Here is a 22,188-nt window from a genome sequence, read left to right on the forward strand (position 1 = left end):
AGGCCACTGACTTCTATTGCACTCTCTCTTTTCCATTCTCAAAGCCCACACCTGCCAGCCTGATTGTCTCTTTGTTCTTCAAATGGGCCTTCAGCCTCTCAGGTTCTGTCCCCCACACCTGGTCCCCTCCCTTCCATCCCAAGGTTATTCCTCCTGGAGTAGCACTTTAATCAGGAGCCTCATCCCTTGATCAGAAAGCCTTCCCTACTCTCTGCCGTCCATAGAATCAATTCCTCTGAGACCCTCTTTACCCTCTCCTTGCTTCTTCCCAACACTGTCTCCCCACACACCTGTTAGGCTGGCCCACCTTCTACTGCTCTTGGTCCTTGTAGCCTGCAGCCTGTGTCTAGAATTCATCCTCTGTCTAAACTGGCACCTCCTCCCTGTCCTTGCGGACTGCCCCAGTCCTGGACTGTGACTTTGGCCCCATCTCCTCTGTGAGGACTCCCACCTCACCATGCCCAGGAACCTACCAACTGACCTTCCTCCAAACTCACCTAGACCTGTTGTCTAGGTCGCATTGGGCCTCAAGTTAGCGCAATTATGATAGCTTCACCCAGTTATGATAGCTGCAGTCCTCATACTTTACACTGGAAGCGCTTTCCCATAAAACAAACAACAACAACAACAACAAAAACCCACATATAATTATGTGAAGGAGGACTGTTTCTCCACTTAATTCAAGGAAACTGGGACAGGCACAGTTAGAAGGTTTGCTCAAGGAGAACTAGAGATTGGAAGGACTGCTACTAAAATCTCAGTGTCCTTAATTTAAATCTTACGATCGGGCTGGGATTGTGGCTCAGCAGTAGAGCACACGCCTAGCATGTGCGAGGCCCTGGGTTCGATCCTCAACACCACATAAAAATAAATAAAATAAAGGTAATGCGTCCAACTACAACTAAAAAGTAAGAATATATTTTTTAAAAATCTTATGATCTTCAAAACACATCAGTTATGAAGTTCGTTTCTTTCAAATGAGACCTTAAATTCCTCAAGGACAGGCCACAGCAACTAGCTGTGTACTGGTCCTCAACTAACATCTGTCGAGTAAAGGAACACACATGTGCCATGCAGTTAGTGTCTGTGGCGACAATTAAAGAGCCAGAGGCGTTCACACAGTTTGAAAGAATAGACAGTCATCTTTAAGAGGGACCCATGTGTTCAGTTGGAGCTCAGAATGGGGCAGAGAGCCACCAGCATCCTTCAGATCACATCTGGTCCCACCAGCATCCCTTTGAGACAGGACATGTGGCATGTCACCACTCTAGTGTTACAGATAAGGAAACTTTTGTACTGCCCCTACACGTACGCGGGCATATGCGCGCGCACGCACACACACACACACACACACACACACACACACACACAATTATTTTCTAAGAACACTGATTTCTTATCTTGGCACCACCATTTATTGGCTGAGTGGCCTTACACTCTTCTAGCCTTAGTTTCCGCATCTGTACATCAGAGAAAAATTTTACTGCCTTCTTAATCAATGGGAGTCTGCTAATGAGGCAGGCCATAAAAATTATTTGCATTCAGCATTCTACCTGGCTTATTTCAGAAACTCCATACCTCTCGGCTACTCTTAGCAATACCTGCCCCCGTGGAGCTGGCAATCCAGTTAGGAAAAGAAGACTGATGATACACATTAAAATAACTTACTCCTTAGACCCAGCAACATGTCGTTCAATGCTAATGGTATAACTTCAACTGTAAATGCCAGAGGAGGTCCACAAGAAAAGCAAGAGGGTCCTGTCTGACCAACATCCCATTGACAGTGCAGCCCTAGAACCCCCCCAGGGTGTCAGACTCCAGTGGCCAGGGTGCCTTCGCGTCCCAGGGGAAAACTCCACCAGCACCACAACAAATTCCTGTATCTTTAAGCCACAGAGAGGTCACCACTGAAAACTGAAATCTGGCACGGCTGGCTGTGTGAGCACTAGAAAGCAAGGAACAAGTCAAGAATGTCCTTTCATTGTCTAAACGGAGGGACACACACAAAGTAAACAAAGGCACTAAGTAAATCAGATTTTACAAATACTTTCCATCCCAATTGTCTGAGTTCCAAGTGCCACAGCGCAGCTGGAGAGGGTGCATGTGGGGAGCGACCAGGGAGGAGCCCTGTAATTGAAATTCTTCTGGGCCCCTCCCCAGCTGATTTAGCCAGGAATTTCTTTCATTACAGACGCCTCTACCCCTTTGTTTACTTTTTCACAGTTCCTCCTTCTAATGTTTTCCAGTCTGACTCCCACAAGAAACGCTGCTTGCTGAGAGAGCATCTGGGGTGGCTCTCCCCATCCAGCCATGATTCCTCCTCTTCCTTCCTTCCTCTCTCTCCCCACTTTGCTGATCTGCCAACCCCTCTGATCTGCCTTTTGCTCCAGCCTTGCACTTGCACTTGGCCACAGAACACAACGTTGACATGCACAGAGCCCAGTCACACACGTTCCTTCCTGCTGTGGGCGCCCCTCCTCACAGCCATCAGTATGCTGCCCAGCACAAACCAGGGCCATGCTTGGCATCACAGTGGGCCATGCAGAGAGGTCATCCATGATCGCTTGCTCATTTGATGTGTTCCAGGATGTCACCCTCTTTATCACCTAAAATGCTATCCTCTTTGGATAATAAAGGACATTTGGGGGTGGGTATTAGGGTTTGAACTCAGGGGCACTCAATCACTGAGCCACATCTCCAGCCCTGTTTTGTATTTTATTTAGAGACAGGGTGTCTTTGAGTTTCTTAGCACCACGCTTTTGCTGAGGCTGACTTTGAATTCACAATCCTCCTGCTTCAGCGTCCTGAGCGGCTGGAATTACAGGTGTGGGCCACCGCACCCGCACCCAGCTGATGATTCAGGACTTTTGCATTCCCTCATTTCCACAGGGGAGGAGTGCACTGATGCTTTGGTTATCTTAGATGTCTTTAAGTTTCTGACCAGAATCCTACAAGCATGCAAGCAAGAGGCCTTCTCTCTTCTTAGGGAGTGCATTTGCTGCTTGTTATATGTATGTTTAACTTCAAAGATCCTACTGGTCCCAGCAAAGCTTCTTAATATTGAATTGAGTTCATTACCTAGAAAATGGATTATTTATAACTTAAGAACACAAAATACCCTCATAATTTTAAAAATTAGGCACAATTTCAGATTCATAGGATACTTTTAATTTCCGGATGTTGAACAGAATTTTTAAAACATTTCAAGAAAAGTAAGTACCTTTCAGTAAAACTAGAATCACAGTCGTTACATTTTAAGCGTAAAGTGTGTGTGCTCAAATTAAGTTCCAAAGTTAAACCAGTGCAGAAGGCAGACTGGTGGAGTACAAGCACTCTTGCACACAATTGCTTTCTGGCCCTCTCCACATTCAATTGAAAGCTGAAAGTTTTTATCAACTTCAGGCCAATCTTTGATTTCTAATTCTGCAGTTAAAATATCTCCCTCTTAAATTAAAAATGTCTATTTTATTTATGTAGCCATTCAAAAAAATCTGCCTCCTTTATGCCAGGCGCAATTCTAGGCCCTTTCCCTCCTGAATTTTGAGTTATAAGACTTTCCCTTAGATATCTGCTAACAGAACCCAATCACAGTAGGTTCTTGATGCAGAATCCTTAGTCTCAGCCTCTCTGGTGACCCATGATGTGGAAGCGCATTTTTGTCAGACTAACAAGTGAAGGAACTTTTGAAGGCAAAGCCCAGCCTCTTCCCCCACAGTTGAAGCAGGGGACTGATTTAGGCAGTCCCGGCTGATTCCCTCCACTTTTCCTCCAGTGCTCAGCTCCATCCTGACTGGGTTTCCTCTGGCACTGACTTCCGCTGGACAGGTCTGTGTGTCTCACCACAAGACTTCAGAACTTTCTTCAGCCTCTCCTGCCCCACCCTGTAGGTCTGGTTCTGCTGATGGACATAGGGGATAGCACAGAGAGGCTAATGTCTAATAAATCTTAGGTTTCTCAGGACAGGAAGTTTCCTGGTGTATGTCAACATGTGAATCTCGTTCTCTCAACAGAAAGCCAGCCGACCTGCACAACCTAGCCCCTGGAACCCATCCACCCTTTCTGACCTTCAACGGAGATGTGAAGACAGATGTCAATAAGATTGAGGAGTTCCTGGAGGAGACCTTGACCCCTGAAAAGTAATGAGCTGTTTCTTTCTGGAGCTAATGAAAGGGCAGGGGTCTTCTTGGGGGAAGGCAGATTTCCTAAGAAGGCTACTCAAGTCCAGAGCCCGGGATCCTCTTTTCAAAGAGAGCGTGTAGGACCCCCAAAGGCTGCAATCTCAAAATGGTCCCACTAGCTGGACTTGGTGGCACCCATCTGTAATCCCACCATCTTGAGAGATTGAAGCAGGAGGATAATAAGTTTCAAGCCACCCTCGGCAACTTAGCAAAGCCCTATGTCCAAATAAAATAACAGGCTGGGGGTGCCCAGTGTCAAAGTGTCCCTCAGAACTGCAAAACAACAACAACAATAACAAAGAGAAACACACACACACACACACACACACACAGCTCCACTAAATGCGCTCACTAGTAGGAATCACTGTAAGAGAGACGCAGTCAGTCACTCCTACACAGAGGGATTTGGGGAGTCCTGGGAAGGCTACCACCCCTCCCTTGACCCATATGTCCCCTCACTCCAGTTCACTTTGCCCAGAAGACCTCAAAGTGAGAGCAGAAGCTGACTCCTCATTCCAAAAATGCTGAAAGGCTCCTATAATGAAAACAAGCCAAGAAAGGGACCCCCAGTGACTCAAACCAGGAGTAAAAGTCATCAGAGGTCCGACTTGTTCATTATAGAACATTCAAGAAGAGATTAGAGCAATCACACTCTTTGAAAAACTATTAGGAAAATAATATTACATAGAGAGTAAGGTATGGTCTTCTGGCTGCAGGAGAGACCCTGGAAGTCTTCAGCACAGGACTGGGAGATTTGCTTTGGGGGCTGGGAGAAGTAGTAGTGTAGAGGGGTGGTAAAGCTGAGGTAGAGCAATCAATTAGGAGGTACCAGTTGGTGACAGTCCAGATGAGACGGAATAAAGGGCTAGACCAAAGAAGTGGCAGTAAAATGTGGGAAGAGGAATAGGAAGGGTTCAGAACCTACTTGGTAGGGAAGATAAGTGGAGTTTGACAACTCAAATCGTCATCTTGAATTTATTTTATTTATTTATTTGACGGTACGAAGGATTGAACCCAGGCGCCTTGCACACACAGGCAAGCCTCTGCCACTGAGCTACATCCCCAGCCCTTTTCTCTATTCTGAGACAGCACTAAGTTGCAGAGACTGACCTTCAACTTGGATGCTCCGGCCTCAGCCTGCTGCGTATCTGAGATTACAGGAGTGCACCACCGTCCCTGGCCCAGCTTGTATTAATTTGAAAGCCTCATTTTTTTTTCATCAGCACAGGGCACTCAGTGGCCAGCGCCATTCACAGCACTTGGCTGCTACCACTCCTGTCACTGTCATCACAGCCTGGGAGGGAGGTGCCATCACTGTCCTCATTTTACAGTTGGGCACAGAGAGACTAAGTAACTTGTTGCCTATATACTGAACTCCTGTTGAGAAATGAAAACTCTCAGCCGATTAAGCCTTTAAACAGTCAGATGTGTTCTTCCTTAAATTTTTTCTTGGTCGCCCATATTAATAGAACAGTTCATTTTCACACTGAGCGGAAAATTGCCTCAAGCCCATTGGAAGCCACTGAGGGTAGACTTCAAGTAAGTGCATTCATTCAATCAAATGGACAGCCCCACAGATTGAAGCCACACGTGTCTCCGAACAGGACACCAGCCAGCCACTTGGTAGGAAGTGCCCTGAAGGGGTGGGTTGCATCCCATATGAGACTCAGCCTAATAGTACTAGTTCAAAATCCTACATTACGGCGGTTCACACCTGTGATCTCAGAGGCTCTGGAGGCTGAGGCAGGAGGATCTCAAGTTCAAAGCCAGCCTCAGCAAAAGTGAGGCACTGAGCAACTCAGTGAGACCCTGTCTCTAAATAAAATACAATATAGGGCTGGGATGTGGCTCAGTGGTTGAGTGGCCCTGAATTCCCCAATACACACACACACACACACACACACACACACAAATCCTACTTAAAAAAACAAATGATATTTAACTCAGTAGAGTTTAGACTTTGCCTATGAGCCCAGAGAGGAAGTCTGAGGTGGAATTAGTGTTTTCTCTTTCAGAGGTAATGTCCCTACTCAAGTGACAACTTCCCTCCGCTTCAGCAGGGAGGGTGAGGCAGTGAAGAACAGAGTGTCCCACTGGATTTTTTGCCAGAGTCAGGATGGAGGGGTGCAGCTGGGGTGGGCTCCGGGCTCTGCCAGTGATGTGCTATAACCTCCTGAATCTGCCCCTTCTCTGCTCTGGGTCTCAGTCCTCCTCTGTGAAAGGAAGACTCCAGATCCCTTCCTGCCTTCTATTCTTCACACTCACTTTATTCAGCCTCCCCACCTCCTCCCCACCCCAAATCTGGCTACACCTCTCCCATGTTTCTCAGGCTCAGGGATTCCCAATCTGCACCCACCATGGGGCTCAGAGACCCTAGGAATCCTACAACCTTTGAACAGTCTTTCTGCGGAGAATCACCGTCAGACTCCTCATCCATTCTCAACCATTTCCAGTGATCCATCAGGGCTAGGTGGTGTTGGATGCGGACACTCTCCCCCTTCCTCTCTCGCCCATAACCTGTCCTGACAGCTGCTGCTTCTCCTCCAGGTCATTTCCTGGATTGGAGTTAAATGCAGGAAGTTTTACAGAGTACATACCTGCCACATTAGCGACTCAGTGATCCGGCACTCCCAGGTAGCAGAACTTCAAAACTGTTACATGCACATCTCTAGAAGGCTGCTAAGGGGAGGGTCCTCTTGGCAAGACCATAGACCTCTCTGGACACTCCCCACCAGAAGTGTCCCTCAGATGCCTTTGGAGCTATAAGACTGGGGCAGGTACTGCCATTAGGCCCTAGCAAATGTCACCAAGCCAGTGCCTCAGTCCCGTGCAGAGGTACCTGCTGGCCCGATCACAGGCCACCACTGCAGCTGGCTTCCACATTGACTGATGCTGAGAGGTGGGGTGACCTGCGTTCTGAGGCCCCTGGAACAGTGTGCTGTCTGGCCTTCTGGTTCTCTAGGGGGCAGCAAAATTCCCAGAACTGTTCCCGCGGGGCTGCTCTCCATGTGTTTCTCATCACACTGCTGTTTGTAAAACCTGCCAGAAGCCAAGACATCGTGGGAGCTTTTCTTTCCCCCTTAGGTGTTTTTTTTTTTTTTTTAGGAGAAAATCATATACAAACACTCCAACAACATTTTCTTTTTTAAAGTCACATTTGATCCCATAGAGCATTTGGTGTCAGATGAGGAATCCAGGAAGTCTCAAGAAGTTTCTAAATGAGACTAACATCCGTGTCTTTCCGTCAGTTGTCCCAGTTAATGCTCAACAAGGAAGTGTTGGGATTAGACCTGGAGTCACTGCGGAGAGGTGCTGGTCCGGCCTTTCACCTCTGTGGATGGCCAGCATTTCTAGAATCCAGAGCTGAGAGTTAGGAGCCCTAACTGTGGCCACTTCTCTCCCATCTGTAGACCTTGTGTGACCTTGGACAAGCCTCTCTCCCTCCGAGGGCCTCCTTATTTTCTCTTCTCTAAGATAAGGGGGTGACACTACCTAGTCTCCAACATCCCATTAAGTCCATATTCTCTGGTCCCATGGGTTTCTCAGGGTGTTCTCCCAGAGCTGGCTGCTGTTGAAAATAGTCCCAGTGCATGGATGCCCCATATAAATTTAGGAAGCTAAACTAAAACAGTTGATTACAGAGCTTGCTATCAAGCCAGTCCACTAGCAAGCAGCCAGAACTGTGTCAACTTTGAGAGCTGGGGTTGTGACTCAGCAGTAAAGTACTCTCCTAGCACATATGAGGCACTGTAGATCCTCAGCATCACATATAAATAAATAAAATAAAGGTATTATATTTATCTACAGCTAAAATATTTTTTTTTAAAAAAAGACACTTTGAATTCTTTATTTTTTAAAGTAGAAATGTCCAATAACCATAAAAATGAAGAATGTTCTTCCTACCATCTGGTGGGTAGAGAAACAATCTCTGCATGCATCCTTGCCCATGGGGACTGAGGGTGGGCTTTGGAGTCCCAGTGACTTGAGTTCCAATCCGTACCACTAGGTGGTGCTGTTCTGCAGTAACAAAGGAGCCACAAAATCTTCCTGGTTTAACAGAATACCCCTTTATATACCACTTGATCCAAGTCTGAGTGGGTAGTGTGACCCTCTTCTATCTTGTAGCTTTTGGAATATATGGTCTCCAAGATTCTTTCTGTAGGGATCACACTGAGTGTATTTAAGGGTCAGGGCCATGGGGCGGGGGCGGGGGCGGGGGCGGGGGGGGGGGTGTACATCACTTCTACTCACACTGCATTGGCCAAAATCCAGTCACATGACCCCAGCATCGCAGAGAGGGAGGCTGCAAAGCACCAAGAACCACGTGGATGTTTAGTGAGCATAAGCAGTCGCTGCTACAGGCGAGTTACTGAAAAGCTCTCTGATCTTTGTTTTTCACATCTATAAATTGAGAGCCATGATGTTGATTTTATAGAGCTTTTGTAAAAGATACTACTGCTGAGCCCAGGACCTGGCACAGAGTAAATGCTCATGAAATGGCAGCTTAGAGAGTCCACACCTGCTTTGTGGCTACCTCCCAGGTGCAGTCATAAGGACAACAGTGACCTTAGGCTTAAACACAGATCCCAAGGAATGCCTTTTAATTAAGAAGCCAGACTTTCCAAGGATCTTAAATAGGATGCTTAAACAGCTTAGGCAAGACAAACAGGAGTGAGTCAAGGGTCAGAAATGTCAGAACCATGAACCTGCCTCTCAGGTAAGGGTTTGGTGAAGTGAGGAAGCAAGAATAATGGAGAAGGGTGAGGCAGGAAGTGCTTCCCCATCTTACTTCTTAGAAGAAGGAGGGCCAGCACTCAGGCTGCCAGGAGAGACCCCAGAATCAGCAAAGGTCACTCTATCAGGACTGTCTCTCTTTCTCCAGTGTGTTCCCCAAACAAGGCACAGGGCCTGGCCCTTGGCAGGTGCACGCTGTTCTTGTATTCAATGGCACAGTGACCTGTGTGTCAGTGAGAAGGCATCTGGAACTCCACCTGCCGGAGCACTTACCATCAGCAACCATTTTTTTCCGCTGCTACTAACAAACATTTTTCCCTATCAAAAACATTTATTATTATCTTTTTTTTTTTTTTTTGTAAAAGGTCAACTCTTTTACTTAGAATGAAATTTAAGTGCAGATATAAGATGAGTGCATTTGGAATAAGATCTTACAAACAACAGCGAGATAAATTTTCTTCAGTGAGGCCAAGGCCAACAAACCATCAGTAAAATGCAAGACACTAAATATTTTTGGCTTTGTGGGCCACAGGGCTCTGCCTCCACTCTGCTGTTGTACCATGAAAGCTGCCTTGGCTGATATGTCAATGAATGGGCTGGGTTGTGTGCCAGTAAAATTTTACTTGCTAGCAATGAAATTCAAACTTATCATTATTTTCACACAATACAGAGTGGTATCTTTATTTGATTTTTTTTCAACCATTTAAAAATGTAAGATCCACCTGGGTGGGATGACACACACCTGTAATCCCAGCAGCTCCAGAGGTGGAGGCAGGAGGATCGTGAGTTCAAAGCCGGCCTCGCCAATTTAGTGAGGCACTAAGCCACTCAGTGAGACCCTGTCTGTAATAAAATACAAAATATGGCTGGGGATATGGCTCAGTGGTTCAGTGCCCCCTGAGTTCAATCCCCAGTACCCAAAAGAAGAAGAAGAAGAAAAAAAAACCTAAAAATGTCAGATCCATTGTTATCTCAAAGACCATGCACAAATAGGGGCCATGAGCTGTATTTTTCTAACCCCTAATTAAGAGAAATTAATCCTTTTATTAATTGTCATCAGACTCCAACATACTGTTATTTCAAAGGTGTTTCTGTGAATGAAACAGGGGTTGCTAGTCTTTTAGAGAAACAGAAGAAACTTTGTAGCCCTTCCTTTGCATATTTGGAATAAGGGAGAAATATGAATATACTTATCCCACAGAGAAGCTCCTCAGGTCTTGTCACTTTAATCTGTGAGATTAACATTTTGGAGACTCCTTTTCCACAAGAATGAACTGCAAATGAAACATGATACTATACAGTAAAGTCTCAATGAATCATAGTGCTCAGGAAGCGGATGACATGGCCAGGGCCCCCCCCTGAATATGGGTCCTTTTTTGCCCATCTCGGGTTTGGTACCACATGTCCCTTTCAGTCTACCCTGGTTATGAAGACATGGTCAGAGTATTGGATTTTCACTAAATGATGACATAGAGCAAAACAAAATACACCCGAACAGGCTGTCCACTGAAATGCATTTTCTCTTTAGATCATCAGTGACAAACAGCCCTTAATAATTTAAATCTATCAATTCTAATAACAAGCTGGATTCTATGTAAGAAGGCCAATAATGACAATTGCCACATCTTAGCAGATTATCCAGCATCTTGCAGGAAAGTTTGCTTCATGCCCTCAGCCACAGCCGAAGAATCAGAAAATTCCCGGTATGGTACTGGATACCAAGGAACACAGGCAGATGCGGACTGTGCAGAGCGCCCTCTTCTGGAGGATGGGGAGAGTTCACTGCTGTGCTCAGCCCAGCCTTAAGTGCCTTAGTGGATAAAGGCCCACAGAACATGGAAGTTAGGAACTAGACTTCCACAGCAAAACTGCCTGGGTTGAGATCCTGGCACTGCCAACTAGCCACATGACCTCAGGCAAATTGCTAAAACTTCCAGTTTCTTCATGTGGGAAAAAAGTTAACAATTGTTCCAATAGGATTCTTATGAGGAATGACTGGTGGATACATATAAAGGATCAGAACTGCACCCAGCATATAGTAGGCTCTCAGTGCAAGTTAGTTTTTACTGTTGTCAGAGCAGCACAATGATCAAGTGTGAGGGCCACTGCTCCAGGGCAGGGAAACCAAGTTCTCCACGCCCCTCCATAAAGAACTGCTATGTCTTCGATTGCCTGTACTGTCATATGAGGAAAATAGTGCCCTCCATACCTGCCTGATGGCCAAGAGCTGGATCTGATGAGTTTCTGAGGACTCTTCCAATAGCAATATCTCTGAAATTAAATAGCCACATCCTATGGCCTCAAGAGTGCACTGTCCTAGATAATAAGCCATTTGAGGAGCAAAATGAGGGGGGGGGGTGGAGAACTGATTTTTAAAGAGTTGTTTTGGTTAAAAATATTTAAACCAAACAAAAAGCATATAATTCGCTCTTTAGACATAAAGGAACCAACCAGCTTACAGTCAAAAGTGATACACCCAGAGATCACAAAGGATCACCAGGCAACTGTCCCCTATCCCCTTCCACCCCTGCCTGGCCATCCACATGCAAGTGTTTGGTAAATATCATTTTAAATTAGAGTTCCTCGGGTTGATGGTGCTACTGGGTCAAAGCCACATATTCCCACACTAGCAGTCTTACCTTGTTCTGTCTCAAGGCCAAGGGTCGTAGATACAGCCCACCTCTTGATGCTTCTGTTTTCAGAAAGAAAATGAAAGATAGTTCAAGGAACAGAGGGACTGGGTCATTGTAAAGCTATCTCTGTGCCTGGAAATAAAAACACTTGAAAATGAATGTCCTGCTGATGAGGCCTTGTAAGTTCCACATCTTATTACTGTACGCAAATAGTAAATGTGTGGAGGACATTTCAGGAGCAGGCTGTGGGCATTTTCCTTTGGAGAAAAGGCCTCCAGTGCTAGGGTGCCAGGCGTCTCTGTGCTCTGCACAGGTAGGGTTATGATGGCAGGCCTGGCAGTGGCTAGATCCTTTAGTGTGGATAGGGGAAATGTAGGGACCCTACCTGGTGAGCCCAGTCATTTTGATTAGAGGATTTTCACCAGTGCCTTATCATTGGGCCCAGAATGAGGACAGGGCCTGAGACCTCTGAGTGGCAGTCTGGTTCCTTGCCCAACAGTGTCCCCCCAGCAACTCGGCACCTCACCAACCTCTTGTTTCCTTACTGTGAACAAGGGCTGAGCACCCATCTCCGGCAGGATGGCTGTAAACCTCCAAAAGACAAATAGCTAAACAGGAGAATGCTGTTCATTGTGACAGGGCTTCACCCTTAAAAGAGTTCCCAATCTCATTGGTTCACAAAACACTGCGTCTTCCATTCCAGGTACCCCAAACTGGCTGCGAAACACCGGGAGTCCAACACGGCAGGCATTGACATCTTCTCCAAGTTCTCTGCCTACATCAAAAACACCAAGCAGCAAAATAATGCTGGTGAGTGACTCCCTTCCACCACAGCGCTGAGGGTATCTGTTTACTTCAGTTTACCCATGGACATGTCAGATACTCAGGCCAAGGAAGCATCTGGAACCAATGCTGTTGGTCATCTGCGTACCCAACATCCCCCTTGACACAGGGGCCATGGGAGGTCCTAGATCCTGCCACCTGGCCAGTGCAGGGGAAAGGCCAGTGGTCTTCTTGCTGACTCGGAGGGAGGGATGCTGTTCTCCTTAAGGCACAGCATATTGCACCCAAAAGTCCTTAGTACTACGTATCTGTCCCACAGGAGTGATCCTGCCTGTGTTTGCATTGGAACATATCCCCACTTGTGTCTGGTTCCTGAAAATTTTCTTAGAGGTTGTTTAGAGGCCATGGGGTTGGGGCCAGGGTTGGCCCTCTGCACCCTCCCTTCACGGCTGCTGCTGAGGCTGCTGGGAGGCATTCCTCAAAGCCTGGCCCTTCCCCATCCGGCCCCTGCTTTCTGCCATCAGCTCCAGAACCTGGGGCCTGGTTCTCACATGGTGCCTTCTTAGTGGAGTCTGAGCCTCACTTAAGTTCACAGCAATTTTTATCCCTCATTTGGCCCCGTCCTTTAAGGGTTAGCTGAAGTCATTTGAATGGGCATGTGCAGTTCTGCACCAAGCAAAGGACGGATGGGAGAGCTCCCTTGCCCCCAAATGGGAGAATGAGCCAGACCCCCGGAGTGCAGCTCAAAGGCAAGCAGAGGAAGCATCATGTGGCCTTTTGTGAACAAGTCAGCAAAAGATGCAGAGTGGACCATGACAGGTGGTCGAGGGAGGCGGGTTGACCTCGTGGCCAGGAGAGGCAGCCGAAGAACCGTCATCAGGAGCAGGACCAGTACAATCAGAATTAAATACCTCAGTGACAGTGACTGACCGGCTAGATTGTGCCAAGCACAGAGTTAGTTTCTGGGGGTTTGAAGAAGAAAGAGTTACTTTTCCAATCTGTTGTGCCTGACTGGTGCAGGAAGGGACCTCAAGTCACAAAACATCAAATAAGAAAATAAGAGGTATATTATGGCTTAATTGAGGGGTCAGAAGAGCTAATTCAGTGCCCAGTGAAAGGAAAATATGATTCCTGTCAAAGGAGTTTGGAGTAAGAAGACTTTATCTAAGGTTCTTTGAGAAAGCTTCTCAAAGCAGGTTCAACTGGGTCAAAGATTAGGGGAAAGCTGGTCCTGGTGATGCACGTCTGTAATCCCAAAGGCTTGGGAGGCTGAGGCAGGAGGATTGCAAGTTCAAAGCCAGCTTCTGCAATTTAGCGAGGCCCTGAGTAACCCAATGAGACCCTGTCTTTAAACAAAATACCATAAGGGCTGGAGATGTGGCTCAGTGGTTAAGTGCCCCTGGGTTCAATCCCTGGTAACAGGAAAAAAAAAAAATAGGGAAGAATCAGATGAGGCTACAGCATGGAGAATGTGGGAGGGGTGAGGAAAAGCCAGAACAGAGACCTGGACGAATGGCTGGGGCTCACAGGGGGCTTAGAACACACTCTGTGAGCAATGGCAGCCATAAGATGTACAAGATAGAGGCCATAGAAGGAGGGTGACCCTCTTAGGGGACAAGAAGAAGCATGTGGCAAATATTTTCAATATACTCTGCTCTTGCTTCCTTGCTATCTGAATCCTGTAGTGGGTCAGTGTCTTCTCCAAATTCATGTCCACCTGGGACCTGATTCCAAACAAGATTGTCACCTTATTTGGAAATAGGGTATTTGCATATGTAACTAGTTAAAGATGTCAGAGAGGGTCATCCAATGACTGGTGTCCTCTTGAGAAGAAAAAAGACAGAAAGAGAGATTGGAATGCTGAGCCAGGAGCTAGAAGAAGCAGGAAGGATACCTGCTGACACTGGATTTTTTTTCTGACTCTGTTCTCCAGACCCATATGGGGACAATCTCGCTATTTTAAGTCACCCAGTTAGTGAACTTGTTGTGGCTGCCTTAGCAAATTCTCAGAGGCCCTCAGAGCCATCATGGGAAAGAAGAGTTATTGCCACTTTGCTGGCTGAGGAGCCAGAGGCAAGCAAGAGGGGACCCATGGCTTGCCCTCTCCCCAAGGCCCAGAGCTGGCTCTTGGCTTCTGGTTTTCAGATTCCACATCCAGCGTCCTTTCATCTCGACCACAAACATCTTCCTTCATACTTGTCAGAGTGCCCTCAGAAAGATGATCTCATTTGAGACTCCCAGATTTTTAAAATTATAAATGGTATTTGCATATTATCCATATTTACAGTTCTCTTATCCCCAAAGCCAAAGCAACAGTTGCCACAGAAGACCGAGTATCAGTTTCCTATAAACTCAGTACTCTCCAATTTTCATTGTTCCCCTTCTTCTGTTTCACCCTGTATTTCTCTGTCCCGGGTTTTGCCCTTGTGACTCCGTCTTCTCCTAACTTGTTTGCACATTTCAAAGCTCTGACATTTCTGCTCCCCGAGAGCCTGGCTCCCGGACACCATTCCTCTCCTCCTCCTTTGAACAAGATGCCCCCTCTGCAGTCACTGTGGCTCGCTTACCCCTCCTCCATGTCTCCTTGACTTTGCCTTCTTCCCATCCTGCACCCCTGTTGTGATCCACAGGGTCCAAAAGCTCTTATGCTAGCAAACCAGAAGTCATGGCTCCTGTGAGGCCGGTCCTGTGGGAGAGCAACAGTCCTACAAGGGAGCCCAGGCCGTCTCCGTGGTTCCAACCCACAGGACGCTTACCCTGGGAGACCGTCCACAACCGTCTCTGCCATGTCGATGCTCTGTGGCCAGAAGCCTCCCCCGGATCCCTGCCAGGGCATCAGCGGGCACCCCAGCCTGCTTTGGCAGACTTTCCTACATACCCCACTTGGCCATTTCTCTTTCTGGATCTTCAGCTTTACATCGAATTCTCCAACATCCTTTCTTCAGATTGTCCCTCTTGTGATGTCAATTTGTTTTCTTCCTTCGGAACAGAGAGTTCCCTGATGCAGTCCCCGTGTCTACCCTGGTCTTTTCCTGTCCTGTCAACTCAAAAACAGGAAAAAAGCCAACACTGTAACATTGTTTTCTGGGGTGGATCATCCTTTATTCCCACGGTGGCTATAGGAGCTGCCATTCAAAATTCCCATTCCACTAGGCCTCCAGAGTCCCCACCTCCCGGAACCAGAGCTCACCTGTGGGAGCCACCCCTTGCTCTTACTCACAAGAGCTACCTGATAGTTTGTACTTGCAGTCACTCATTTATTCATTCAACTAACACAGCTTGCTGGGAGTGGCCAAGGTCTGAACTCATTTTAAAGGGCACTTGTGTGCCAGGCTCTAGAGCAGTGGAGATGAATGAGACAGTTATTATCCTCAAAGAATCAACTGTCCATGGGGGCTGGAGAACATGCCAACATGTAGTTACCACCTCAGGTTTGAATTGCAGACCTTCTACCTGCACAATTGTGCCTGAGAGGCATATTGCCTCCAAGCCTCTGTTTCTGCATCTGTAAAATGGACATAACGATACCTTCGATTTCTTCGCCTGCCAAATAAAGCAATTAATAGCATATCCAAGGTGTGGATTGTGGGGAGGATGAGGAAAAGCTGGAATGGAGATCCGAAAGAGGGGCTGGGACCTGCAGGGGGCTTGGAGCATACCCTGTGCTATATAATGCAGATGCATTCATCTTATAAGTCAGTGCATGTAGATCCTTTAGCACAGTGCCTGGCTCCTAGAAAATATTCATTAAATGCTAATTCAATAATTGTTGTTATTGTAAAAATGGGACAAATGTGCATAGTGCATCACTAAAAACTACTGTTTTTAATTAAAAAAAAATACTGTTAAAATATGGAGACTCCTCAAAAAACTAGGAATGGAACCACCATTTGCCCCATATCACTCAAAGGACCTAAAATCAGCATACCACGGTGATGCAGCCACATCAATGTTTATAGTGGCTCAGTTTATAATAGCTAAGGTATGAAACCAACCTAGGTGTCCTTCAATAGATGAATGGATAAAGAAAATGTGGTGTATACATGAAATGGAGTGTTACTCAGCCATAAAGAAGAATGAAATTATGGCAGTTGCCAGTAAGTGGAAGAATCTGGAGACTATCACGCTAAGTGAACTAAGCCAATCCCACCAATCCAAAGGTCGAATGGTCTTTCTGATGCACGGATGCTAACACACATTAAGGGGGCAGACAAAATAGAAATTCAGTGGATTAGACAAAGGGGAATGAAGGGAAGGGAGAGGGGATGGGAATAGGAAAGACGGTGGAATGAACTGGACAGAACTTTCCTATGTTCACATATGAATGCACGTCCAGTGAAACTCCACATCATGTACAGCCACAGACTGGGATCCTAATTAGAATAAGAAAGACTCCATATCTGTATAAATACATCAATATAGACTCTAGTGTCATGTATAACTAAAAAGAATAACAATAACAACAAAAAAACTACTGCTAAGGCTCTTCCTTCCCACTCACCCCCCAGCCAGCACTTCCAGATCTCCCACCCAATCAGCCTCTTTTCCACTTTTCAACCCCCCCTGTGTCCCCCACTCTTGGTGCCCATGGCCGGCCCTGACTGTACACCCTCAGCACCTCAGAATCGCTCTTGGTCCTGAGTCCAACTGCTGTGCTGTTTGGGGACCCGTCCCTGCGCCGCCTCCTCCTTCCGTAATCACCAGATCTAGATCCCCTTGGTTCATTGTGACCCTACGCTGCCTCCAGGCCTTTCTCTAATTCTTTCTCTAATTTGCTCTTCACTTCACATAAACGTGGCCTGGACTTTGCATTGCTGGGGTCACAAGACCACCGCTTCGAGGGCAGGTTGCTTCATCTTTTTGTCACTTGAGGTCTTGCACCCCCAGATTTGGCCCCAGGGGGAGAGAATGGTGTCTCTGGACGGGCTGCATTTCCAATGTGCGGAGGCAGGTGACTGTTGAGGGTGACCTGCAGACTGGAGCCGGCTGCCAGGGTTAGCTTCAGCTTTGCCTCTTGTAGGGAAGTGACTTTGATCTCCTATGCCTCGGCTTCTCCACCTGTGACATGAGGATAATACCTGTATGTACCATAGAGGTTCCCTTGGAATAATGTCCACCAGCACCTTCGAAGCCAGCTGTGAATGCGAGCTGTCATCTAGGGCAAACAGGTGTATCGCCGCAGAGAGGCTGAGGATGACCATGTGGTTTGAGGTGTCACACATCTTTAGACAACTAAGGCCATGAGTGAATGAGAAGAGCACTAAAGTCAACAACACACAGGATCTCCACGTTTGAGGGCAGAGGGAGAAGAATCAGAGAGGAAGGTTCAGAACAACTAGCTGGTGAGGAAGGAGAAAGGTGTCGTGAAGATGGAGGAAGAAAGCTTTTTATCAAAGGCAACGGAGTTATTTATCCCTGGTGTAGAACACTGTGCAGAAGGTCACAGGAGACGTCTGCCTGTTGTGAGTAGTTCCTGAACTGTCCTTGCTATCCTTCTCCGCCTGCCTTTCTCATATGCATCAGCCCACTGCTCTGACTCTACAGAGCTGGAGAGAGCCCCGGCTGAGCAAGGAAGCAGGGCCGACCACATGGCAGAGTCCAGCAATGGCCTGAGCATCCACCTTTGGCAGTGCCACGGCCCTTCATTTTGAGTGTCCCGCCGCTGTCTCTGCAAGTGTCTCTCGCTGTGAAACCCCCCTTGACTCCAGCCCCTGCTCCTGTACCCTCCTCTGAGGTCCCACCTAGGCCCAGAGACCCCAGGTGGCCCAGGACGGGCAGAACACAGCAGCTCAGCATCTCCTCCCTTCCCACCACACAGCACCAGTCTGGCTCCAGGGTCTCTCTCTTCCTGGAGAAGTTTCTTTTCCACCTGGAGGAACCTGGGAAAGCCTGTCCCCTCTACTCTCTGTCATCAGCTAAGAAAATCTAGGCTTCTGCCTCTGAATATTCACTTTACGATTTGCATTTCTTATCCTCAAGCTGCAGTCAGAACAGACTATTCAAAACCTCTGCCAAGCCAGGCATGGTAATCCCAGCGCCTGTGGAGGCTGAGACTGGAGGATCACGAGTTCAAAGCCAGCCTCAGCGACAGCAAGGCACTAAGCAACTCAGTGAGACCCTGTCTCTAAATAAAATACAAAATAGGGTCGGAGATGAGGCTCAGTGGTCAAGTACCCCTGGGTTCAATCCCCAGTCCTTGGTAGTACCATCACCACATCCCCCCCTCCAAAAAAAAACCAGCAAAAAAAAAAAAAAAAAAGCCCTCTGCCAAATAAATCTTTTGGCTTCCAAGAAATTCATTTTAGCTAGTTACCATCATTTAGGAAGAAAATAATATATATTTTACTTTATTTTTCATGATCTCCTTTTTCTTATTCTTTAGTCCTAGCAATTCTCATGTTCTAGTTCCTGTTTGGTGCATATGGCAAGTTGCAAGCAATTAACAAACGGAAGGGAGGTACAGCTTTCATTCTGTATGCTTATTAGCTCATTAGGAAGTCCCTTTTCATTTCCTCCACCTGGGTCACATTCCCCTCAGACACAGTTGACATTCCTGCCCAGCATCTCCACCTTTTTTTTTGGTAAAAGTGTCACATTGTCACGTGTTTTTGTCCCACTTTCTTTCTGGCTGCGAGGAAGCGGGGAATGTGTACGTGTCAGCCTGAGACCAGGATTTCTCCTCCTCTGTCCTCACTTGCTATCTTGCATCCTTTGCACATGTGCATTTCTGGGGGACTCTTTTTTCCTCTGTTGAGGGGTCTAAAAGATCCCTATCCCAATCCCTGTGTCCGATCCACTCACCATCTGCTGTCTCAGGCTTGTGCTTTCCCAGGTTTCTCCGGCTGCCTGGACCACAAATCTCTGTACAGAATGTGTTCTTCCCAGTCGAATGATTTTAGTTTTCCAAGGTTTCCTTTGAGATCCCTCTTCTCGTCCCCTGTCAAATCCACTTTTCTCTCTCACTTCTACCTCTGTGTTCCTCTGTCTTGGGGGCCTCCGTTCTGTTAAATTTATACCCCACTTGTTCCAGAGGCTTTATGGCTCCTCATAGGGATGTGGACAGCACAGCAGAGCAACATCCACTAGAAGGAAGTGAGAAAGAAAAACATGGGGAGACCATAAAACGGAGCTGGGGGTGTGAACCCAGGACCCACAGCTCCAACGGCCATAGTGCCTGACGTGCATGGCGGGCCACCAGGGCAGCTCAGAACTGTCAAGCAGACAAGCAAAATGGGGCCCCAGTAGGTTCGCCCAGAAGATAAAAACAAACCGACCTCCCAATAGAATAACAAATATTCCTGACTTGAGCTGCAGGCGCAGAGCAACTGTTATTTCCATTTTATTTGGCTCCTTTCTGTGACTTCCTTTCCTGGCTGGGGTACACTCCAGGCCCCATGGCTTCATGCTTTCTGTGACTCTTTCCCTCTCTTCCCCACAGGCGCTGGCCTTGGCCTGCCTTTGAGTGACACCCTTGCTACTTTTTGTCCCCATCTTCTCTTGAAGACCCACGAAACCTCGCTGCACCCTCAGCCTGTGGCATCAATTTCCTGCTCCTCTCTGTCCGTACAGCTGTGCTGTCTCTTTTTATCACAGCTGATGAGCTCCTGTGTGCCTTTGCAAAGGTGCGCTAGCTCCTTCCCGCTCCCGAGGCTGTACTGAGTTCAGCCTGGGATGCTCTGTGATATCCTGATATACTCTTTCTAAAATATTTGCCTTAAGAGAGGGCTTCTAACTCCTAAATGAAGTCCTCCAAACCCTCTTTGGTGCCTGTGATATGCTGGACACAGTACTGTATGTCTAGTGTTTTCTCTGTGTTAGTTATAACCACAATGGCTACAATCTCCAAAATGTAGAACATCAGATGTCTATAGATTGCCTTCATTAAAAATAATAAAATAGTAAGAAATAGGTACCGTACCAGAAAATCCAGGACACTTGTTCCCACATGAAAAGCACACAATTGGAGCTGAGCCCCCTGCTCCCCAGTCCTCTCAAATCTAAGTCCACACAAGGCCACTACCTCTGCTTCTGATCTCTGGTCACAAAGCCATTCACCACCCAGGACTCTGAGCAGTCGCTGTTCTGTTTCCAAATATGGTCCCCCCCCCCCACTTCCTGAGGTTTGCATCAGCAACTCTAGTTCCTGGGATCTGGAAGCAAACAGTGACCCCTGAGTTTGTGCTGAGAAAATTGACGGTCATGGCCACATAGCCCAGAAGTCCTGGGGTTGTTGATGGAAGCTGGGTGGGCTCCTGTCATAACCCGGTTGCTCATTCCCACTTGATGGGGATGTGACTGAAGTAGGGCATTGGGCCGGTTATCAGCAGAGCAGTTCTGCCATCCTGCCTCTGTTTTTCCCCCTTCCTTAGCCCCCGACGCCCACAGGAAATTGGCAAAAGCCAACCAACCATAGCTGCCTTCCTTGTACCTTCCCTGGCCCCTTGCTCCATTCAAGACATCTTCCAATCACCCTCTTTATCTTCAAGGTCCCCCTGCAGAGGCCATGCTGGAGGCAAAGACATCTGTCTGTGGCACTGGGGTCTTTATTTCACTAAGTGGTTTGTGACCATACTTGGTCACCTCTGTCCCATACTTGGTCACCTCTGGACCTCCCCAACAGACCCACTCCTCCAACAGCCTCCACCACTCTTCCATCCAAAAGCACCTCTTTCCCGGCACACACCCCTTTCTCCCTTTTAATGAAATCTCTGAGTAAGTCAAATATTAATCTCTGATGTGATCTATCAAGCAAGACAGTCCTCCTTTGATGCCTAGAGAATCGAGGCTTGCAGACTTCAGCTGGTTTTAAGAGTTTACAATTCAGTGCTCTACCAACGAAAGACACAAGTCTCCCTTTATTCGAAGAGACAAAAAGAGGCTGAACTGATAGAGGAGGCAGGAACGGCCTGATCTAAGATGTCATCCACTGTAAGATGCTATTATTTTAAATACCGCTGAGAAACAAATTATGCTTAAACAATAAGCGCTTTCACTTAAACGCTAAAATTTTGATTGTAAGACACAGCCTGAGTCCAAAGATGTCAAAGTTTGAAAAAATATGCATCTTAGACTCCATGAAATATGGTAGCGATTCCTATGGTCTTTCCTGATCTATCGTTGCATTCCTTCCTTGAAACTCCTCAAAGGAAACATCAAACCCTCCCTGCTGCTTCACTTTGACCTACCTATTGGAAAGAAAGGAAACCAAGGCCCTCCATGCTTCCAGACCTCTCTGGAATCGCTGTACTGACTTCATATACACTGAAGTATGAACCCTGCCCTCTGGCCTCTCGCCTGGAAACAAGTGGCTCTTACCTCTCAGGTCAGGGGCTAGTGAGATTTTGCTGTAAAGGGTCACATAATAAATATCTTGGAACTTAGGGCTGCACAGGACCACCCTGTTCCATTCTGCTCAGCTCTGCTGTGGAGTCCTAAAGCAGGCGAGGCTGCATTCCAATAAAGCTCAATCTATAGACACCAAACTTCACATCGTTTTTATATATCACAAAATATTATTCTTCTTTTGACATATTTTCAACTATCCAAACATGTAAAATAAAAAAAAAATTCTTAGCTTGAGGGTACCATAAAAATACAGAGTGGTTTGGATTTGGCTCCTGGATTGAAATTTGCCACCTTCTGTTTTAGTCAACACTCGGCTAAAACACTAGGCAACACTAGGCAAGTTCTCTTTATTTCTGTATACCTTGGCCTCCTCATTTGAATATGGGGATTATAATAGTGCCTTCTCTTATAACATTGTCATGTTAATTAATGCACCTATGTGTATAAAGCATTTAGTTCCTGGTACACAGTAGGCACCAATATGTGATAGCTATTGCTGATACTGCTGCTGCTGC

At 46.9% G+C, this 22,188-nt stretch overlaps 1 protein-coding gene across 2 annotated transcripts in view; it reads left to right on the top strand.

The window, feature by feature from the left end:
• The window catches only part of Clic5 (chloride intracellular channel 5), a 147,066-nt gene that overhangs the window by 100,082 nt on the left and 24,796 nt on the right, over positions 1–22,188 (top strand). For both annotated transcript variants that reach the window (XM_076858626.2, XM_076858627.2), the window contains exons 3-4: positions 4,011–4,136; positions 12,249–12,355. In XM_076858626.2, the coding sequence (XP_076714741.2) occupies positions 4,011–4,136; positions 12,249–12,355 (233 nt within the window). The remainder of the gene's footprint in view (positions 1–4,010; positions 4,137–12,248; positions 12,356–22,188) is intronic.

The sequence above is a fragment of the Callospermophilus lateralis genome, chromosome 6, assembly GCF_048772815.1.
Source record: "Callospermophilus lateralis isolate mCalLat2 chromosome 6, mCalLat2.hap1, whole genome shotgun sequence".
In the NCBI taxonomy this organism is placed as follows: domain Eukaryota; kingdom Metazoa; phylum Chordata; class Mammalia; order Rodentia; family Sciuridae; genus Callospermophilus; species Callospermophilus lateralis.